Source organism: Saccopteryx leptura, chromosome 2 (genome assembly GCF_036850995.1).
Source record: "Saccopteryx leptura isolate mSacLep1 chromosome 2, mSacLep1_pri_phased_curated, whole genome shotgun sequence".
Classification (NCBI taxonomy): Eukaryota; Metazoa; Chordata; class Mammalia; order Chiroptera; family Emballonuridae; genus Saccopteryx; species Saccopteryx leptura.
In genome coordinates, this window is record NC_089504.1 from 182134321 (window position 1) to 182156745 (window position 22425).

General features: G+C 47.3%; 1 protein-coding gene and 1 pseudogene across 1 annotated transcript in view; one reads left to right on the forward strand and one right to left on the reverse strand.

Annotated features, from left to right (window-relative positions):
• Nucleotides 1–22425, reverse strand: part of LOC136391716 (maestro heat-like repeat-containing protein family member 1) — a 52594-nt gene that overhangs the window by 454 nt on the left and 29715 nt on the right. The window contains exons 20-32 of the mRNA XM_066363487.1: nt 19648–19746; nt 19023–19101; nt 18356–18466; nt 17328–17401; nt 12368–12493; nt 11550–11663; nt 11301–11345; nt 10371–10515; nt 9645–9688; nt 4866–4982; nt 1571–1690; nt 1061–1213; nt 213–338 (exon numbers count right to left, since the gene is read on the reverse strand). Of these exons, the coding sequence (XP_066219584.1) occupies nt 213–338; nt 1061–1213; nt 1571–1690; nt 4866–4982; nt 9645–9688; nt 10371–10515; nt 11301–11345; nt 11550–11663; nt 12368–12493; nt 17328–17401; nt 18356–18466; nt 19023–19101; nt 19648–19746 (1353 nt within the window). The remainder of the gene's footprint in view (nt 1–212; nt 339–1060; nt 1214–1570; nt 1691–4865; nt 4983–9644; nt 9689–10370; nt 10516–11300; nt 11346–11549; nt 11664–12367; nt 12494–17327; nt 17402–18355; nt 18467–19022; nt 19102–19647; nt 19747–22425) is intronic.
• Nucleotides 15297–15880, forward strand: LOC136393937 (actin-related protein 2/3 complex subunit 3 pseudogene; annotated as a pseudogene).

The following is a 22425-nucleotide window of genomic DNA, read 5'->3' on the forward strand; positions in this document are numbered from 1 at the left end:
GACATCACCTCTCTCCTACTCCCAACCACACCTTCCCCACAGGACTCATTTCTGCTTTGAGGATGGGAAAGGGGGCACTAATACAAAAAGCAACATCAGAAGATCTGGACTTCTACCTTCAGGCCTAGCCTAGGAGAGTTACCAACGGTTCCCACAGGACCCACCCTCCCTATCCATGCACTCCCTCCTCCATCCCCCTGAGAGGTACTCACCACCATACAAGCTAAAATCGAGAGTTTGTGGGGGAACTCTAATTGAAAGGCCATGTGCTGCTGGCTGCTCAGGGTGTCTGTCAGTATGGTCAGGGCATTCAGGTAATCCAGCTTCACATTCTCATCCTGAATGAACGGTGTACTCAGAGACCTCCATGGTGGAAACGGACCCACAACCAGCACGCACTACCTACCTGAGGTCTGGGGGATGAGGAGCTAAGCCCCCTGTCGCCTTCCTTAGGCTGACGCTCTGCACCCTTGCTCTCAGGGCAGCCCAGGGCAGCCCTGCAGGGGACAGGTCCACCCTTTTCACCAACCCGCTTCCAGAGACCCCCTTGTATAACTCTTGAATTAGGATAGCTGTAGCTTCCTTGTCTCTCAAGGTACTGTCTTTCCCTGGAATGAGTTCCACAGAAGGGTGTCTAGTTGGACATGAAAAGGGCTTCTTCTCCGACCCTGGGCACCCCTGCTCTGGACAAATAGAAAAGGCAAGAGAATAGTATGGGGCTCCCTCGACCTCCCCTGAATGCTCCTTCCTATGCACATTAGGTAATTAAGGTTTTACTTGTCCCTTTATCAGAGCGGGCAGTGAACAGCCCAAAAGCATGGCACCCCGCAAGCCAGCAGGGAAGGAGACACTTCAACAGACCTAAAATTACGGTGGTCTCCTCCTGGGGCTAGTTAGAGTCTCAGAGTAGCAGGATTAAGAGAAAGTATTGAAATGAGGGAGAAGTCACTGTACTAATCCCACCCACTGACTCCCACCAGGGCCAGGCATTGTTTTCTTGGAGGGGAGCAAGGAGATGGTAGGGATGGGCTGTTGAAGAAGTAGAGGAAGCAGGAAGTACCTTTTTCACAACACAGTTGTGGTAGTGTTGCATGACCAAGGCCAGGATGGCATTTAAATGCATGAAAATGGTTCCATTGCTCTTTAAAATAATCTTGCTGTAGCTTAAATAGATTGTATAACAGAGCAGCACCCACTCCCTTTGCTGATGTTCCTGTAGAGGAAGGGGGAAAACTTGCTTGATCCTTGCCCAATCCTTCTTTCCTGATGGGAAATGGAGGTGCAGAGAGGAAAATGTTGCCCAGAGAATGTGGGAGAGAAGATGGGGCTGCAGAATGGTGAGCCGTTGGGGGTGTGGAGAGGGGTGCATCTGGTGACACCAGGGCCTGAAGTGCAGACATGAGGATTCAAGAGAAAGAGAAGGAGGATGAAACTTTCCCCCAGTTGGTTAGAGGGAGAGAGAAGCATTTATAGGTGCGTGAGGCCTCAGAGAAGTGGGTGGCTGGGGTGATAGGGATGCCTTGGAAGGCTTTGTGTGGTAGGCGGCAGCCCTTCCTGAGAATGATCTCACCTCTGGCAGCTTGAGGATGAACGAGTCATTGTCAGTGAGTCTAGCACCGCACTCTTCCAGTTCTTTCAGGACTATCTCCAGATGTTTGGTGGACAAGATACTGAGCGCAACAGCAATGCCCTGTAACCAGGATAGTCTCAACCACATGCCAGGGCTCAGGGAGAGCCAAAAGCTCGCTAGGCTCCCCCCAGAAGCAGGATTTAGGGAGAGGAAGGGAGAGAAAAAGAAATGGAAGGAAAATCTGGTTCCCCAGACTTGAAATGTTTAAAATCCAAGTGGAGAACCAAATATCTTTGCAAGAAGTAATTCAAGAAGAAAATTATTTAAAAAAATTAGTCACATATTTACAAAATCTTGGTATTATCAAATCCAGCATTGCAAAATAGAGAATACGTTTATATGCACTAAGAATTAAGAGAATGATTGCTCAGAGGAGGGAAGAGAGAAAAAGAACAAATTCCAGCTGCCATACTGACCGAACTGGAGAGCTCATCAGAGAGGGGACAGAAGAGAGGGAAGACTTCCAGATGGTTTCAATATTTCTAGTTAGACGAACAGGAAAGAGCAGTAACTCTGACCCAAACAGGCAGGCAAAACAAGGGGTCTAGGTCGTGAAGAAATAAAGGAGGGAGTTCCTGGGTGTGTTGTGTGGGGCATAGTGGCATGACAACTGAGTGGAAATGCTTTCAGGGCTAGTGGATCTAGTGCCAGTGGGCACTGGAAGTGAGGCTCTGGGAATCAACACCCTTGAGAGAGCCAACAGCTCCAAGGCTCGGTGATTCTGTGGTTCCAGCCAGGAACTGCCTTGAACGTAAATCCCTCTGCCTCATAGCAGGTCTTTTTGGCTTCAGTGTCAGCCAAGCCTCTTCCGAGAGCTCACTCAACAGGGGTGACCGGGCACAGAGCTAAAAAAAAAAATGCTCAACACAGATAAGCAGGTGCCAGCTGTTTGCCAACTGGCTCTTTGTGCTGGAAGGACCACCGGTAAGACTTTACAGCAAGAGGAGGCAGAGTGGAGGGGATCTCAGGACAGTGACAGGCTCTAGGACACAGGTCCTCAAGAAGGGATAAAATGCCAAGTAGATGAGAAAATTATACCACATTAGAAAGGAGGGACTAGCGGAGTATCAGAAGGAGCTTCTATTCTGTCCCTCTTCTTATGTCCTCCCTTAGCCATGGCTTCTACTCATCCTGCTCATCTCCTTTATCACCATCATAACTGACATCACAGGAATACTACTGCTTAGTTTGGACCAGCCTGACACATGCTATCTCATTGATCCTCACACTAATGCTTTGAGTTAAATTTTATCACCCTCATTTTACAGACTGGGAAAATATGTTTCCTAAATCTAGACATCCAGCCCAGTTCTGAGTTCTACATCTACATGGCTACTGGACATCTCCACCTGGCTCTACTGTGGCACCCCACTCCTCCCAGTCAAACACAGAATGCATCATTTTGCTCCCCCTTTTGTCCTTGGTTCCTGGTCTCAGCCTCCTCTCACCGACACCAGTAGCCCAGGAACCATCCTGGACGTCCTCTTCCCTTTTTGTCTTCTGTATCGAATCTATCCCCAAGTGCTAGCCAGAGAAGTCACCTCTACATCCTTGTCAAAGAATTCTGCAATCTAGTCCCACAAGACACTGACTCTTCTCTAGATGTGATCCCAAAATCTAAGCTCTCGATCCTAAGTCTTGACTCACAATGTTATATGGGAATACCTGTCTTCATCCTTCTCGTAAACTCGCCCCAGGCAGTCCCAGTCCCAGCCAGCCCACACAGTCACTATACCTCAGTGACTGTTCCTGCAGCTTTCAGTAGGGCTATTCTGTGTAGTTAGCTGTTTCCCTCCCATATATGTCTTATTTCCCCATTGATACCGCTTGTAACCTAGGCTTGGTTAGTACCTGCTGCTGCCCGTGATGGTGAGGGATTCTTTGAGAACCTGGCAGGGGAAGGGCCCCAGAGAGGGGCAGCCTGACAACACAGACACCAACAATACCGATAATCCCCGTGCAGATTGCTTACATGCCAGGCACTCTTCTAAGTGCTTTTATGTTTTTAATCCTCACAACCATCCTATAACACATCACCAAAAATGCATGATCTGAATCTCATTTTGAGAAAATGCAAGACAAATCAATATCGAGGGACATTCTACAAAAAATGGTCTGTACCTTTTTTAAATGTCAAGATTGTGAAAGATAAAGATGAGTAACTTGTTCTAGATTAAAGAATACAGATAAATAACTAAATGCACTGTTTGATTCTAAATTAGACCCCAGAGCAGAGAAAAAAATGTTTTCTTTTTCATTTTTTTTTTCATCTTTTTCTGAAGTGAGAAGCAGGAAGGCAGAGACAGACTCCCGAATGCGCCAGACTGAGATCTACCCGGCAAGCCAACTAGTGGGCAATGCCCTGCCTATCTGGGGGGTTGCTCTGTTGCAACCAGAGCCATTCTAGCACCTGAGGTGGAGGCCATAGAGCCACCCTCAGTGCCCGGGCCAACTCTGCTCTAATGGAGCCTAGGCTGTGGGAGGGGAAGAGAGAAATAGAGAGAAAGGAAAGGGGGAAGGGTAGAGAAGCAGATGGGCACTTCTCCTGTGTGCCCTGGCCGGGAATTGAACCCGGGACTTCCACATGCCGGGTCAATACTCTACCACTGAGCCAATTGGCCAGGAAATGTTTTCTTTAGCTCTGAAACACTTTGGTGGGACCACTGATGATTTGCAAATTGGGTCTATAAATTAGATAACAGTGCTATAGATGTGAATTTCCTGATTTTGATCACTGCACTGTGCATATGTTAGAGAATATTTTATTTTTAGATAATATAAAACAAAGTATTTAGGGGTACATATACATCATGACTTCAGCTTCCATTTCAGATTCAGTAAATGCAATAATAACTTAATAAGTAAATTATAAAGTTTACATGAGAGAGAATGATAAAGCAACACAGAAAAACATTAAGATCTTAGGAATCTTAGAGAAGAATAAACAAATTCTCTGGGACTTTTTCCTTAAGTATAAAATTATTTTAAAATTTAAAAAAAAAAAGAACTTTTAAGAAAATATCCCATGAGGGAGGCACCATAGCCTCCACTTCCAGAGGAGGAAACTGAGGCACAGAGAGGTTCAATACCTTGCTCAAGGCTACACAGCTGGTAGGTGGCAGAGCTGGGATTCCAATCCAGGGGGCTTGGTTTCAAGGTCTGAGCTTTAGCCACCTTGCCATCCTGCCTCTTAATCTGAACGTGCTCCCCACTTCGCCACTGCCTTCTCCCTTACCTCCCTCTGCTGCAGCTCCTCATTGGAAGTACGGAGGAGGGAGGACACCATCGTCCTGACCAGGATCTCATGACTTGAGGCCCGCAGGCTGAAGCCAAAGACTTTGTATAGAAAAGCCTAGGAGGAATAGGAGAGCAGAGTCATGCAGAGCTTGGAACAAGCTTAGGACAGGCATTTCCAAGGCTCGCCGCCACCTTCGCCCATAGCCGCTTCCTGCATCCCAGCCTCCTTGCTCTCTGGGGTCATCTGGATAGGGCAGGAACCTACAGAATGGGGGCTCAAGTGAGAGGGAAGAGAAAGCAGCATTTCTAATTTCTCAGCCCCTTAGGGCTCATCCTTTAGGAACTTTCTCTGATGCCTAAACTCACTTCCTGACAACCCCTCCCTGTGGGCACCTTTCCTGCTCTGGCAGACACTCATGGTGCCTTGTCCCAACCTGAGGGTTCTCCCTTCAACTGCTGCAGGCATTCTGTGAAGAGCTGCCCTCTGTTGCCTTTGGGACAGGGCTGCCCTGAGCTGACTGGGGCCTCCTTGCCCAGGTGCCGGGTGCTGCATTATTCCTTCTCCCCTCCCTGTCCCAGACCAACCCTGAAATCCTGGAGCCAATGACTGACAAGCGGAAGGATGGGGGGTGTGAGGGTACAAGTGCCCCACACTTTACCCCAGGCTGGACAGACTCTGCCCTGAAGTTTCCACCCAGGACTCTGATGGGATCAGGACACATCCTTGCTCAGACTCTCCTCTCCCCTCATCTGCGTCCCTGTGCACAACTAGCACAACTTCTCCCGAGAGCACTTCCTTGCTAAGTCACTTGACGAGAGCCCTCACCTTAGGCTCTGCATCAGTCAAACCTGACCGAAGGCACCCACACTTCTGCTTAGCTGGCCAAGGACTACTGGTCTCCCAGCCTGACTCACTCCTTGGCAGGAGCCTCATCTTCCCGGTGTGCCCAGGATGGAAGTGGTTCCCTAGACACTGAACTTTCAGTGCCAGGATCGGAACAGTCTTGAGCAACCCTAAGCAGTGCATAGCCTCTAAGAAAGCTCCTCTATCCAGTCCCACAGCCCTTCCCTGTGCTCCCAAGACACAGTGCAGACTTCCATCCTGACACAGTGCTTAGAATAACTGCCCACTTTGTTGTCTGTTCACTCAGGCAGACCATGATTTCCTGAAGGCAGAGCTGGTGCCTTTTCCATGAGTACTGGTGTCGGCCCAGGGTCTGTTCTGCTATAGGCATGTAGTACACATTTTTAATAACTGAATTGATCATCAGAACTTCTGCTTGCTTTGTTTTGTATCTTTATTCTACCAACTACAAAGATGTGCATACAGAAGGTGCTTCATAAATATCTGTTAATAATTATAGAGCAGTCTTGGAAATAAGGCCTCTTTCCTGGAAACGTCCTTCCCCAGAACCCAAATGAAGTGTTGCTTGGTAATAGAAAAACAAGATTCGAAATCAAGAAATTTGGATTCAAGTGCCAGTTTTACCAGTCATTTGCTTAAGACTAGAAATCCCTCCAAATTGTGTTTTCAATCTGCAAGGAAGGAGTAACAACAGCTATCGGGTTTAGGCTTTGGAGTTAAAGCACGTTCACTAGCATCCTTGTTCAGTCCTCAGTCACTCTCCTGTGATGCAGAATTTGCGATTGCTGCTTCCCAAGTGAGGCAACTGAAATCACAAGGATGCTACACACTTAATCCAGACTGAACTGGGAGCCCATGGAGAAGTCAGGACAGGACGCAGGCCTCCACTACCACAGACCCTGTGCTCTGCGAGGAAAGGAGCCCACATTTCTTCTTCCTCAGCTCTGTATCCTCAACGTGAAGCACAGTCCCTAATCTATAGTATGCCCTCAAATACAGTATTACTTGGATTAACTTGCTTAAATCTGTTTTAAAATCAATCATCTTTTCACTATACCCAAGTACCAGCTCCATTCTGTTAACAGCATACAGGGAGGTTCAAGTAAGACGAGACAGCAAAGCTCTTGATAAAAGCCTAAAACACTAAACAAATGTAAGACACATCGATCTGTCTGTCGTGCCAGTGTGACCACCGGCCCCTGATCCTCTCCACCCCTCGACCCCCAGGCTGCAGGAACACCAGTTTGCTTTCCCCCAAGGCCTGCCCTTCATGCACATTTCTACAGCCCCCCATGTGACCCCCTGGCTCCTCCACCACCACCCTCCTCCCTACCCCCCCCCCACAACCACTGCATAGCCAGACACACCTTATTGTCGTTGTCGTAGTCATCGTTGCTGAAATAATTTATCCTCGCCAAGACAACTCTGATGAGGCACTGCACTCAGTGGTCATTCTTAGTGGCCACTAATGTCTCATGTAAAAACTGAGGAAGGGGAAGGGAGAAGATGACCTCAAAGGACAGTGGTAGGCCTTCTCTGCCCCACAGAAGTGGGGTCAAGAAGAAGAGACAGGGGCCATGGTCTGTGACTTAGGGGGAAAAGGTGAAACACATGGTGGGGCTAGTTGGGACTGGAGAATGATAGCACAGTGACAGGATGTTAATGCCAGTTACATGTGTGAAGCCCTTCCCAATTTACATGGGAAGGGCTCGCCCATATCATCCTATTGAATTCTGAAAGACAGGACTTACTTCCAGATGAAAAACCTGAGACATGGAACAGCTAAATGACTCTGCCCAAGGACACACTTGCTAGGGCCCTTTCACTTCCTCTATTTTAGACATAGGGCCTCAAGGGTGGGGAAGGTGAGCCAAGGCTTAGGATAGTCAGATCCTCTGATGCAGGGCCAGGAGGCATGGGGACCACAGAGAGAGGTTCTCCTGAGCGGGAAAGACCTTGAAAGTGGCCTCAGTTTGTGGGGCATGGGGCCATCCCCTCTCATCAACCTGAAGAGAGGAGGAAGGCAAGTGTGGAGGGAGGGAGCACTTGGGGAGTGTTGGGGAGTGCTTATCCAGAGCAGCGTGTCCTCCCACTCCTCCTGATTCAGGCTCTGCTCAGTGTGATCAAGGAGAAAACAGAGCACGGGACCACCCCACAGGAAGGCCCCAGCCAGGAGAATGGGAAACCCATGTGAACACTAGGTGGTGCTGAGCCTACAGAATAATCGCTCTCCCACTTTACAGTCTCCAGAAGATGGATGACTAGCCAAAGCCAAACAGACACAGCTAGACAGTGTCAGAGCCGGGGCACAAAACTGGTCTGTTTGTTTCAAAAGCCCACACTCTTCCCTGATCCTCCGCCCCAAAGAATGGGCAGAAATCGTTCTGGGAACTCTGGAGCCACAGAAGCCCAGTCTTCACCTCTTCTCAGTGCAGAACATCACCCAAATAAGCAGACCCATCCTACAGCATCGCAGAGGGACAGAGAGGATGGTCTCAGTTTTCCTCACCCCAAGGAAGGTCCATCCTGCACCTCGAGCCTCCATCTCTTCTGGAGTCGGCCCCCTGCCTCAGCTCCATTCCTCCCCTCTCCTAAACAACCCCTCACCATCCAGTGTCTTCAACATCTGGGGGATCTCCATCCTCCACAGCTGGCCCACTTTTTTGTAGATACGGCGGTGCTGGGAGGTGAGAGGGTGTAGGGCATCTAGGAGCCGTAGAGCATTTGCCCCAAACGTCTTTTCCCTGTAGGGCTTCCGAGAAAACACCCAAGAAGCAAGAGCAGCAAGCAGGAGACAGAGGCAGGATTTAAGGCAAGAGAAGGAAGAAAATGAGAAAAAACCCACAGAATGATAGAGCTGGAGCTTACGCCCTCCACATTCTTTTCCACCTGTTGAACTCTAACATCCTCCAAGATATTCTAAAAGCATCACCCCTCTTGTGAGGCCTTCCTGACTCCTGGGTACCACGGCAGCTCACTGCTCTTCCAAGATACCACTGCACCCTGTGCATTCATCTATTAGTACACTTACCACACTGGATACATGGTTACTCCCAAGCTTGTCTCCCCTCTAAGACTGTGAACACCTCAAGGGCAGGCCTACCTCTGTCACCCCAAGTGTTCACAATTCTGGGAAGACAGAGAACTCAGGGATCCAGGCCTGACCTTGGTGGCGTAATAGATAAAGCATCGACCGAGAATGCTGAGTCACTGGTTGGAAGCCCTGGCCTAAACCAGACAAGGGACATATGACAAGCAGTCAATAAACAACTAAAGTGAAGCAACTATGAGTTGTACTTCTTGAGCCATCCCTCTACCCATCTCTCCTCTCTGTAAGATTAACAAAATAAGATTTTAAAGAAAAAAAAACAAACTTAAAAAAACAACAACAGAGATCCAGAAAGGCATGTAGACTTGTCCAAGGTCAACAGAGAGCAGCTCACAATAAGGCCACATAGGAGACAGGCTAGGCCTCTCCCACCCTTCACCCCTTCCCCATCTCCAGACCCCACCACTATGCGCCCACTTCCCTTTCAAGTTCTTCAGCCCTCAAGATCCTAGGCCCTACCTTTTAATTCCATATCCACCATAGTGCCTGTAATAGAGTACTCCACTATCTGTAGAATGATGGATGGAGGGATGAAGGGATGACTGGGGTGGATGAGAGAAGGGATGGATGGAGCCTCCCTCAGTCCCTTACTTAGCTCTGACATACGTCAGCTCATAGGAGCCTCCAAGAATTTCCAGTGGTAGCTAACAACAGGCAGGGAATATAGTCAACCCCCCCACACACACCCTTTTATTTTTATTTTACAAAAGAAAAAACTGAAGCTGGGAGAACAAATCACTCGACATTTTAAGTCTAGAAACTGGCTGAGCAGAACTCAAGCTCAGGCCTCCAGCATCACTTACCACAAGAGAGGTCAGGACTTCCTCCGGGAAGATCAGCTTGGTGGCTAAGTTAAAGAGAAGATAAAAGACGGAGAGAGTGAGTGCATGCTCCAGAATGCTCCACCTCCACTGTCAGCTCCCCATCGGTGCTTCAGAGGAGGAGAAAGAGCAGAGTGGAGACGAAACATCAGTGCCAATACCATGGGGGACTCGTGACATTTTGGCTCTGCTTAAAAAACGAACCATTACATTTTCAGCCTATATTATTAGGCACACACCAACTACTGTGCTGAGCACAGTACCTGCTAACTCTAACACTGACCCCACTGGGAATAGAGGTTGGGGATGGGTTGAGCAGAGGGTGAGGCTCAGTTCTGGGGCAAAGGAAGAACTATGGTTCAGAAATGACTGTGTGTTCTTTACTCAGTAATGAATGATATTTATACTTCTCAACTCCAGCATTAGCAGAAGGAGTAAGGGTAAAAAGGAACTGAATATCCCAGAGGTGTCTTCTTTACAGTCATGGAGTCAAATAGCCTTACAGTGCTGCCTTAACCTTTGTCTTACTCTTCCCGCCACTGCCCAGGCTCGGGATCTGCTGCCTCCTCCTCAGGACTGCACCCGCTCTCCCACACCCACTACCCCTGCAGTGTCTCAGCCAGCCTCCCTCCCCACCACTCCATGCCCACAGCAGCCTGAGCCTTCACAGCGAGCCCCTCACTGCAGGCTGCCCACCCTTGTACTTACAGCTGTCTTGAAAGCAGTCGAGGTAGGGAGTCCTGCCCTGGGAGTGGGTCTCCAGAGCCATTTCTGTGGCTATACCACTCAGGAGCACGAAGGCGAAGGTGTAGCTGGGATCACACACCAAAGTGAGCAGTTTGGGTAAAGAGACCTGGCAAGAGATATGGCAAGAAGTTCAATGCGTGCCCTAAGCAGCACCAGTCATAAGTTCTCCAAACCCATGACCTTGTCTTCCATTCCTGGAGGGGCATTTGAGGCCTCTGTACACAGCCTCCTAATGCATTCATGGTCATTTCTCCCTCCCTTCCCAGTCCATATTGGTAAAATATAACCAAGGTCCTTATTAAAATTACAGCAGGAAGGACTTGACAGATAAAGGCTTCTTGAAATTGGGAATGTGTGACTTGTAACCACCTTCCAGGGGCAGAGACTTGCTGATGGTCAGGAGGCAGAGCTTACTGGGAGGGAGAGGAAACTCATATCCTTTCCCTCCCTCAGCCCCTTACTTAGCTCTGACACACGTCAGCTCATAGGAGCCTCCAAGAATTTCCAGGGGTAGCTAACAACAGGCAGGGAATATAGTCACCCCCCCCCACACACACACCTTTTTATTTTTATTTTACAAAAGAAAAAACTGCAGCTGGGAGAACAAGTCACTTGACATTTTAAGTCTAGAAACTGGCTGAGCAGAACTCAAGCTCAGGCCTCAGGCCCACCACCCGTGGCCCTCTTTTGCGGTCTTGAGCACCACTCAGAGGAACCCCAGGCACTTGAGTAGAACCAAATGGAGGTGGCAAGGGGTGGGAGAGACAGCACAGAGGCCAGATGGTGCAGGGTGCCGAGTACAGTCGGGGGAGTGATCTGGGAGCCCGGGAAGAATATGGAGAGAGTGCATAGGGAATATGTAGAGGCCTGTTTGAACCTTGCTGTTTGTACCATCTGTAGGATTCTGGAACACATTATTCTAATTCCTTCTTCATTCTGGAATTTAAAAGAAAGGAAAAATTTAAATCTGAAACCAATGTTAGCTAAGTCTCTGAGTTCAAAGCCTCCCCTGGCTCACTACTCACACCTGTGCTAGGCATACGCTCCTCTTCCCCTTCTGCTCCCAATTCTCCTTCTCTCATCTCCTCCCCTGAGGCCTGCTCCCACCCCCGGAACCCTCCCTGCCCAGGCCCTGCTCACTGAGGAGTCAGACTCGATCTTGATGACATAGTCAATGACAGAGTTCCCCTCAGGCAGGTCCAGGTAGTTGTGCATGCCCAGCTTCTCAATGAAGTGCAAGAGGGCCTTCGGCACCTGTGGGGTCACAGACCATTACATGGCAAGACAGGAAGGCAGGTCAGGGACTCCCAGTATGACCTTCACGCTCCAGGTGACAACACAAAGCACCAAAGTAGGTGAGGGACTCAGTTCTCCCGACTGCAAGCCCCGTGTGACTCCAGATATTGACAGACCACCAGCCAATGAACCTGACCACGTTTGTACTTCACCCCGAAGTTCTAACCCACCTTAGCTCCCACCATCCCTCTAGAAAACTCTAAGCACTTAGCTTGCCCACACCTTATCTCTCCAGAGCTATGAAAATTAGCAGGAGCGTTAGATAGCGGGAGAATCTAGGCCAAATAAAGGTCCTATGGCCTGACCTGTGCTGGCGCAATGGATAAGAGCATTGACCTGGAACACTGAGGTTGTCGGTGGTTCGAAACACTGGGCTTGCCTGGTCAAGGCACATATGGGAGTTGATGCTTCCTGCTCCTTCCCCCTTCTCTCTCTCTCTTTCTCTTATTCATGTGTGTGCTTTGTCTCTCTCTCTCTAAAATGAATAAAGTCTTAAAAAAATTTTTTTTAAAACAGTGCCATGTTCTGGCCTTCCCAGGGAAAACCAGGAACAAATCCCACAAGTCCAGAGGCCCAGCCCTCAAAACTCCAAGCTCTCCATTAACTTTCTGAAGTTTTGGACTTTGTGTTTAGGGATAACGCCACTGTCATCCATTTGGCACCTCAAACCACTGCTCTCCTGCTCCATTGTTCCCCTGTCCTCTGTGATCCAGAGCTGGAAATCTCTGCTGTTTACAACACTGGCTGCACAGCTTGGTAAAAATACAGTTCCTCACAGAGTACTGAATCTGTAACGTGGAAGATAAAGTAGCAGAAAACAGCCAATCAGAACAGCAAAAAGGAAACAGAATGCCCCCAAAATGAGGATAGTTTAAAAGGCTCTGATATGACATCAAGTATACAAATATTTGCATCATGGGGGTGCTGGAAGGAGGAGAGAAACAGTAAGGAATTAAAAACCTATTTGAAAATAAGTAATGATGGAAATCTTCCCTAACTTGGTGAAGGAAATAAACATCTAAGTCCAAGAAGTGCACAGTCCCAAACATGATGAATCCAGAGATGCCCACAGCAAGACACATCATAATTTAAATGTAAAAGGTTAACAAAGAGAGTCTTAAAAGCAGCAAGAGGAAAGCAGTTGGTTACCTATAAGGGAGCTACCATAAGACTGCAACTGACTTCTCAATATAAACTTTGCAGGCCAGATGGGATTGACAAGAAATACTCAAAGTGATGAAAAGCAAGGACCTAACCAAAATTACTCTACTCAGCAAAGTTATCATTTAGAGTAGGAGGACAGATAAAGAGCTTTCCAGACAAGAAAAAGCTAAAGGAGTTCATCACCAACAAACTAGTATTACATGAAATGTTAAAAGATCTTCTTTAAGAAGAAGAGGAGGAAGACAAGATTAAAAATATGAAAAGGCAATAACTAAATATCTATCCACAATTAGTTTAACCCTTTGACTAGTGAGTACTTTTCATGCTCAATGACTCCCAGGAGTGAGGTGTTTTTTTTTCAAAAACTGAAATTAGTTCCAGTTACAGTTTTATAAACTTAAAATCATGTTTGTTTGATAACCAACCTATGGAAACAAGAAGAACATATATTTACCTTTTTTAAATGTTGTCTTACACATTTTTTTCTACTTTTTTTTTTTTTTCTTTTTGCATTTTTCTGAAGCTGGAAACAGGGAGAGACAGTCAGACAGACTCCCGCATGCGCCCGACCGGGATCCACCCGGCACGCCCACCATGGGGCGAGGCTCTGCCCACCAGGGGGCGATGCTCTGCCCATCCTGGGCGTCGCCATGTTGCGACCAGAGCCACTCTAGCGCCTGAGGCAGAGGCCACAGAGCCATCCCCAGCGCCCGGGCCATCTTTGTTCCAATGGAGCCTTGGCTGCGGGAGGGGAAGAGAGAGACAGAGAGGAAGGCGCGCGGAGGGGTGGAGAAGCAAATGGGTGCTTCTCCTGTGTGCCCTGGCCGGAAATCGAACCCGGGTCCTCCGCATGCTAGGCCGACGCTCTACCGCTGAGCCAACCGGCCAGGGCCATTTTTTTCTACTTTTAATTTTATTTAGACAATTGATTTTAACAGGGTGACATTGATCAATTTGAGTACATAGGTTCCGAGAAAACATCTCCAGATCATTTTGACATTTGATTATGTTGCATACCCATCACCCAAAGTCAAATTGTCCTCCGTCACCTTCTATTTGGTTTTCTTTGTGCCCCCTTCCCCCCTCCCCCCTGGTAACCACTGCATTCCTGTCCATGTCCATGAGTCTCAATTTTGGCCTTACATATTTTTTTTTTTTACAGTGACAGAGAGAGAGTCAGAGAGAGGGATAGATAAGGACAGACAGGAACAGAGAGAGATGAGAAGCATCAATCATTAGTTTTTCGTTGCAACACCTTAGTTGTTCATTGATTGCTTTCTCATATGTGCCTTGACCGCGGGCCTTCAGCAGACTGAGTAACCCCTTGCTCGAGCCAGCGACCTTGGGTTCAAGCTGGTGAGCTTTGCTCAACCAGATGAGCCCGCACTCAAGCTGGCGACCTCGGGGTCTCGAATCTGGGTCCTCTGCATCCCAGTCCAATGCTCTATCACTGCGCCACTGCCAGGTCAGGCAGCCTTACATATTTTTAAAATAAAAATTTTTGTAAGATTGTACTTTGGATGGTCAGGAGACACGAGGACATACAGGAACGTTCATACTACTCAAAGGGTTAAATGCAAATAAATTTAAAGGCTCCAATCAAGACATAGGGTGATTGAATGGATAAAAACACAGTATCCTTACATATGCTGCCTACAAGAGACTCACTTCAGATCAAAAGACACAGAGAAACTGCAAGTAAAGAGATAGAAAAAATATTTCAGGAAAATAGAAACAAAAAATCCCAAAAAGCTGCAGTAGCAATACTTAAACCAGACAAATTAGACTTTAAAACAAAGGCTATCAAAGGCTATAAGGAGAGACATAGAAAGACCCAACAATTCTACTTTGGGATATTTATATAAAAAAACCCAAAACACTAAACTGAAAAACACACATGCATCCAAATGTTCATTGCAGCATTATTTACAATAGGCACAAGTTACAGAAGCAACTGAACTATCCATCAAGAGATGAATGGATAGCCCTGGCTGGTTGGCTCAGTGGTAGAGCATCGGCCTGGCGTGCAGGAGTCCCAGGTTCAATTCCCGGCCAGGGCACACAGGAGAAGCGCCCATCTGCTTCTCTACCCCTCCCCCTCTCCTTCCTCTCTGTCTCTCTCTTCCCCTCCCGCAGCCAAGGCTCCATTGGAGCAAAGTTGGCCCGGGCACTGAGGATGGCTCTGTGGCCTCTGCCTCAGGCGCTAGAATGGCTCTGGTCGCAACAGAGCGACGCCCCGGATGGGCAGAGCATCGCCCCCTGGTGGGCGTGCCGGGTGGATCCTGGTCGGGCGCACGTGGGAGTCTGTCTGACTGCCTCCCCGTTTCTGGCTTCGGAAAAATAAAAAAAATAAAATAAAATAAAAAAGAGATGAATGGATAAAGAAGTGGTGATCTGCGTTGACACTTAGACTCAGGGGCCACCAAGATGCCAGCTTACCACTCTTCTCTCATGAAACCCAAAACCAAACCCATTGGAAACATGGCACTGTTGCCTATCAGAAGTCAGTTCAAAGACCTGCTCCTAGAGACTCAAAAGATATAGACATTGTGGAGGAAACTGTCTATTATTTCAAAGCCAATGTCTTCTTCACAAACTACAAAATTACGAATTAGGCTGATAGAACCTTGAATTCATAACTCTCTACATTTCTGAGTGCCTAAAAAACTCCAAAAGTCTGATTCCAAAGCAAAAGTGAAAAAGAAATGTACACACTGGGAAGCACTAATTTCCCCATTTCTGGAGAGCCTGTTTTACCACTTAACGCAACTTATGCCAAACCTGCAAATAAACAAAAAGACGAAGTGGTGAGGGCCTGTCTACAACAGCTAAGGCAAGAGACTGGACTGAGACTGTGTGAGAAAGTTTTCAAGACTTAGAATGATATACCCAGCAAGTGGTGGACTTGCTTTGTGAAGAGACAATTCATGAACAAGAGTCTTTCAGGACCTGGACAGAAAAAAGGAGCCTGGACAAATGCTGTTTCCACAGCCATAGCCAGGGTTTTATAGGAAGACGGACACCACTGCTTGCCTTTCCTTCATAAAGTCTTTACAGAGAAGAGAGAAGTAAATGTGTCTTTACTTGAAAAGTTCATTAGCAAGAATTGAAGGGGGGAGGAAATAAATTGTCAAAAGGTAGTTTAAAATTTTCTGAAGTATCAAGCTGGGCTTAATAAGTAATAAAAAAGTTTCTAACACAAAAAAGAGAAAAAGTGGTGCATATATATACAAAGAAATATGACTCAACCAAAAAAAAGATTGAAATCTTGCCAACAACAAGATGGATAGACATAGAGGGTATTGTGCTGACTGAAATAAGTCAGACAGAGACAAATGTCATGATTTCATTTACCTGTGGAATCTATAAAATAAACAAGCAGAACTGAGACACACCCATAGACACAGAGGACATGTTGATGGTTGTCAGATGGGAGAAGGGGTGGGGGAATGGGTGAAAAGGTGAAGGAATTAAGAAGTACAAATTGGCAGTTACAGAACTGTCATGGGATGTAAATTACAGCATAAAGCATCCAGTCCATAATGGTGTAATACCTATGTGTGGTGTCAGACACAACAGATTTATTGGGAATACCACTTCATAAGTTATATAAATAAATCTGTAATAACTGAGTTGTACACCTGAAACTAACATAATATTGTATGTCACCTGTAATTGAAATACAAAAAAATATTTTTAAAAAAGAAAACAATATATATATGGCTTCTCAGACCCCACACCAGAGGCAATGTTTGAGGACTTCTCTCCCCAAGCAAACTGTGAATCCTCAGGAGACAGAATTAGTATTTTTTAGAGCTCCATGACCCCACTGGGCCCACCACAGTGCTGCCCAGAGAAGAGGCTCAGAAAATATGAAGGAACCACCTGTCCACTTGTCAAAGTTTTCTCACTTTTTTTTTTTTTAATATTTCTGAAGTGAGAAGCAAGGAGGCAGAGAGACAGACTCCCCCATGCGCCTCACCGGGATCCACCCGGCATGCCCACTATGGGGCAATGCTCTGCCCATTTGGTGCATTGCTCCATTGCAACCGGAGGCATTCTAGCACCTGAGGCAGAGGCCATGGTGCCCGGGCCAACTTTGCTCCAATGGAGCCTTGGCTGCGGGAGGGGAAGAGAGAGACAAAGAGGAAGGAGAGGGGGAGGGGTGGAGAAGCAGATGGGCGCCTCTCCTGTGTGCCCTGGCCGAGAATCGAACGTGGGACTTCCACATGCCAGGCCGACACTCTACCACTGAGCCAACCAGCCAAGGACAAACCTTTTTCACTTTTAAAAGAGCCCAAATGTAACCCATGGGCAGCAGTCTGAGGCCAGAACTGCTTGGCGAGGGTGCCTTACCTCTCTCCTGTCCCCCACAACCCTCCCCTCTCCATTTTACCAGACCTCAAGGTCTCAAAACAGCAACTGCCCTCCCAGCCCGAACACTGCCTTTCTGCTCACTGGCTTGTGGTCCTTCTGGATCACCATGATGATGAAATTCATCACCTTGCACTGCAGCTCCTCTGTCTGTGGCACTAGAGAAAAAACAGACGTGCACGGGGGTCGGTGTCCTCCCTCCCCCTCTTGCTTTGGGAGGCAGAGGACAGCCAGTAGGAGGGTTTTTAGGTACAGTCCTGATCTTCAAAGGCCAGGTCAAACCCCATAAGTTATTTCCTCCAGCCCTCTGCTGCAAACCAGACTAAAGAGTGGCCTCAAACAGTATCTTCATCAGGCTGGCACTTGAGCGTCAGCCCTTGCCAGTCTCCCAGGACTGCCCACACACACCGCCTTTCCAGGTGAGCTGTTCCCCTCGCCCTCTGCACACCTCACACCTCACCCTTCGGAACTGCAAGCACTGCTCTTCTGTGTGAGCTCCCTCTGCTGACTCGGTCCCCTGCCTGCTCTCAGGACAGCTCCTAGTCAGTCCTGTCTCCCCTGACTGTTGCCTTCTCTGCACTCGTTGCCCATTGCCGTGCTCACATTGAAATAACTTAGCACGTATTATCACGCACCATTCTGCTGTGTGATCAGCCTCCTCTTCCCTACTTAATAGTGAGTTCCTTGAGAGGAAGGGCCGTATCTTATTCATGTGTGTATTTTCTGTGCCTCACCCTGTGCTAGGCACACAGTAGAGGTTTGAGCACCTGACTGCAACTGAAGCCTACACTCCAAGATAGTAATCACACACTAAACCACTGCAGACTGACTACAGAGTAAGCACTGGCCTCAGCATGTCACGTTTTCTCATTTAACTCTCACTAAAATGCCTAAGGGTGAGTATTCTGTTACCTGCATTGTTCAAATGAGGAAAGAGAGTTACAGACTAAAAGTAATGGGCCCCAGTGTGCACAGCTAGTAAGAGTCAAAGCCAAGATATGAGCCCATTGAGCTTCAAGCTGTATTTTTAACTACTGTATGGGAGTATCTCCCAGACAAAGGAGATCTCACGAGAAAGAAGATCCCTAGGTGCAGGCTCAGTTCCCACTCACCATTCTCGAACACTTTTGTGAACACTTGAAGGGCTAATACCATCTTGCCTGGATCGTTGGACTCCGCGAACTTTCGCATTAAGACAACCAGCTGATCACTGTATAACCAGGCTATAAGAGGACATGGGTAAAGAGAGTCATGTGTGAGTGGCAGGTGGTAAGGAGGAGTAAATCATGCTCATGACAAACAACTGATCCCATGGGCAAGATAAATTAGGACCCATTAGGTTAGAGAAAATAAGGAAGAAAGAGAGCCAGTGTTTGTCCAGCATTTACCACGTGCCAAGCATGGGGGCAGACGCTCTTCCCCAGCAAGGACTGCCCTTCGCCTGCCCCACCCGTAGCTGTGCCCTCCCATAGGTCAGGACCTCTTTCATGACCATGAGTATTGTAATCACATCACCACCTTTCTGACTTGGGGATCACCAAAGGAGAAGAGAAGACAACCCCAGGTGAATGGGGTGGGAACAAAAGGGGCGGGGGTGGGACAATGTCCAATCCCTTTGAGATGCACTGAATTGCAGGCAAAGTTCACATGGGTTACTTTGCATCTTGCCTGGAGCACGAAAGCCCCTCGTGGGAACCGAGGCCCCATCACAGGCCTGGGAGAGAGGTGGTCCTGAGTGCCCGTGGACACCCACAACCGGGCGGGAAGATGTAAATTTACTCAGGGTGGAGAAAGCCTTCAGAATAAGCTTGTGGTTCTCCACAGAGTAAGCATCTGATCGCTGGACTTCTTTACTCAGCTGTGGGGAGACCCAGGCCATCAGACATGGGAGCACTAAACCCAAGGGCCCTGAGCAGGGATGAAAACACTGAGGGATGCAGCCATGGAAAATCCGGCACTTGGCCATAGGAGAACATGAAAATACACAGCCCCAAAGCAAGGAAGACAGTGGCCAACAAATGAAATATATGGAAGGTAACACCTTTTTGCAAAATGTTCAATTGTCCTCTTCCTCCTCAAGGTTGCCACACAGAAAGCCTGCAGTTTCCCACAGGCATGGAGTGGTTTGAACATTCTGCCTTTAGCCAACTTAGGGGGAGCAAAAAAGGCCTTCACCCCAAGAAACATACAAAATGTGTCCAATCTACCTCAAGGAGAATGTCCACTCTGGGACCAGAACCCAGGCATAGACCTGTTCCAGGGAAGCCTGAGGTGTGTACAGTTAAGGTCACAGTGAGAAAAACCCTGAGGCTGTGTGGAGGTTGTGAGCTGGGCGGGGGTAACCATCACCTCCAAGAAAGAGTGGGAGAGGAAGCCCCGGGCACTTCAGCCCCGCAGCACTCACCAGGTTGAAGGGCATGCCTGTGATGGTCTCCACCTGAGATTCCAGGTTCTGACGTCCACAGCTGTTGCCAGCCAGAGCAGTCAAGAGTTTGCAAATGCACTGTAGTGTGTAAAGACATAGTCAGCGCCACTCGGCCAGCCTTTGCCACAGCCTCCAGGGAAAGCCTCTGTCTTCACATCTTCTCTGAGGACATGGCTACAGTATCCTCTAAGTTTCACACTACTCTTTGGGCCTTTTCAAGAAAGGCCTAGGGGCCATTTTCTCCATGGCCCAGTAGAGCCATGACCTGCCCTTCCACCTCAACCAGGAAGCTACACTTACTTTCAAATAACCTCATTACTCCACAGAAACTTTTAGGGCAACTCAACACTGCAGGTGTTGGCTGACTTCAAGAAGTAGGATGAAGTACTCATGGCCACAGAGAGAACTGCACTCTATTGTCCTGATTCAAAATTTGGAAAGCCAAGTTTAAAAGCCTAAATATCCACCTTTACCTCATGGATTAAATTGTTTTATGGGTTGTTATCACTTGTATGAGAGCACTACAATAGCCTTGGTTTTCACATGCATCAACATTCCACTGAACTTTTTTCAAAACAGCTTTATTAATTTTTAATGGATATATATAATGAACTACACAAATTTAAAGTTACAATCTAGTAAATTTGGAGGGGGGATTTTTTTTCTGACATGAGAAGCAGGGAGGCAGAGAGACAGACTCCCATATGCACCCAACTGAGATCCACCCAGAATGCCCACTAGAGGCGATGCTCTGTCCACCTGGGCCATTGCTCCGTTGCAACCAGAGCCATCCTCAGTGCCCAGGTCAACTTTGCTCCAATGGAGCCTTGGCTGCAGGAGGGGAAGAGAGAGAGAGAGCAAAAGGAGAGGAGGAAGGGTGGAGAAGCAGATGGGTGCTTCTCCTGTGTGCCCTGGCAGGAATCAAACCCAGGACTTCCACATGCCGGGCAAACATTCTACCACTGAGCCAACTGGCCAGGGCCCAAGCTTATAAGTTTTAATAAATGGAAACACCCTTGAAACCATCTCCACAGTTAAGATAATGAACATATCCATCACCCTCCAAAAGTCTCCCCTTTTCTCTTTGTAACCTCTCCCAACACCTTTCCCTTCCCTTGTGACCACCAATCTACTGTCACTTTTTAAAAAACTCCCTAGCTGTTCTCCAGAACGACTGTGCCACTTCACATTCTAACAGATGTGTAATAGCACCTCACTGTAGTTTTAGATTCCCCAATGTTTAAATGATGTTTAGCAACTTTTCCTGTGCTAACTTGCCATCTCCATATAGCAGTGGTTCTCAACCTTTCCTAATGCCGTGACCCCGCAATACAGTTCCTCATGTTGAGGTGACCCCAAACCCAAAAATAATTTTGGTGGCTACTTCATAACTGTAATTTTGCTACAGTTATGATTCGGAATGTAAATACCTGATATGCATTAAGTATTTTCCGATGGCTTTAGGCAACCCCACCGGGGTCACGACCCACAGGTTGAGAACCGCTGCCATATAGTCTCTGATGAAGCATCTATTTAAATTTTTTGCCAGATTTTAAAACTTTTAAAATGAGTTTTGAGAATTCCTTATGTATTTGATTGATAGATACATATATATGATTTGAAAATATTTTCTCCAAGTCTGAGACTTGTCTATTCATTCTCTTAACAGCTTTCAAAGAAGAGAAATTATTCACTTGATGCAGTCTTATTTATCATATTTATCCATTTTTTAAATCATGTTTTATTTTTCAATTATGATTGGCATACAATATTTTGTTCCAAGTGTACAACTCAGTGACTAGACATTTAAATTACTTATAAAGTGATCACCCTGATAAATAAATCTATTAGCCATCTGACACCATACAGTGTTATTACAGCATCATTGACTCTATTGCCAATGCTATCATTTACATCACCATGGCAATTCTATAACAACCAATTTGTACAATACTTCTTAATCCCTTCACCTCTTTCCTCAACCTCCTAACCCCTTCCCAATCTGGCAACCATGAAAAGATCCTCTGTATCTATGGGTGTGGCTCAGTTCTGCTTGTTTGTTTTGTTTTTTAGATTCCACAAAGAAGTGAAATCATATGGCATTTGTCTTTGACTTATTTCACTCAGCACAATACCCTCTATGTCTATCCCTATAGTTGCCGGTACAGGATTTCATTCTTCCATGGATGACAGTGTTTATCCAGTACCTCGAAGGTGTTATTCCACTATCTTCTCACCTGCGTTGTTTCCACTGAGAAATCTCCTGTTGGTCCTGGCTGGTTGGCTCACTGGTAGAGCATCAGCCTGGCATGTGTATGTCCTGGGTTTGATTCCCAGTCAGAGCACACAGAAGTGCCCATCTGCTTCTCCACCTCTCCCCTTCATTTCTCTCTATATATATCTCTCTCTCTTCTCCTCCCCTCCTGCAGCCATGGCTCAATTAAAGTGAGTTGGCCCTGGGTGCTGAGGATGGCTCCATGGTCTTTGCCTCAGGTGCTAAGAAGAGCTTGGTTGCTGAGCAATGGAGCAACATCCCCAGGTGGGCAGAGCATCAGCCCCTAGGGGGCTTGCCGGGTGAGTTCTGGTCAGAGTGCATGTAGAAGTCTGTCTCTGCCTCCCCTCCTCTCACTGAATAAAAAGTACATAAATCAATAAAGAAAGAAATACGCTGTTATTGTTATCTTTATTCCTCCTTATGAACATGTTTTTGTTTTTACTTGTTGCACTTAAGATTTTCTTGTTTCCACTTGTCTTGAG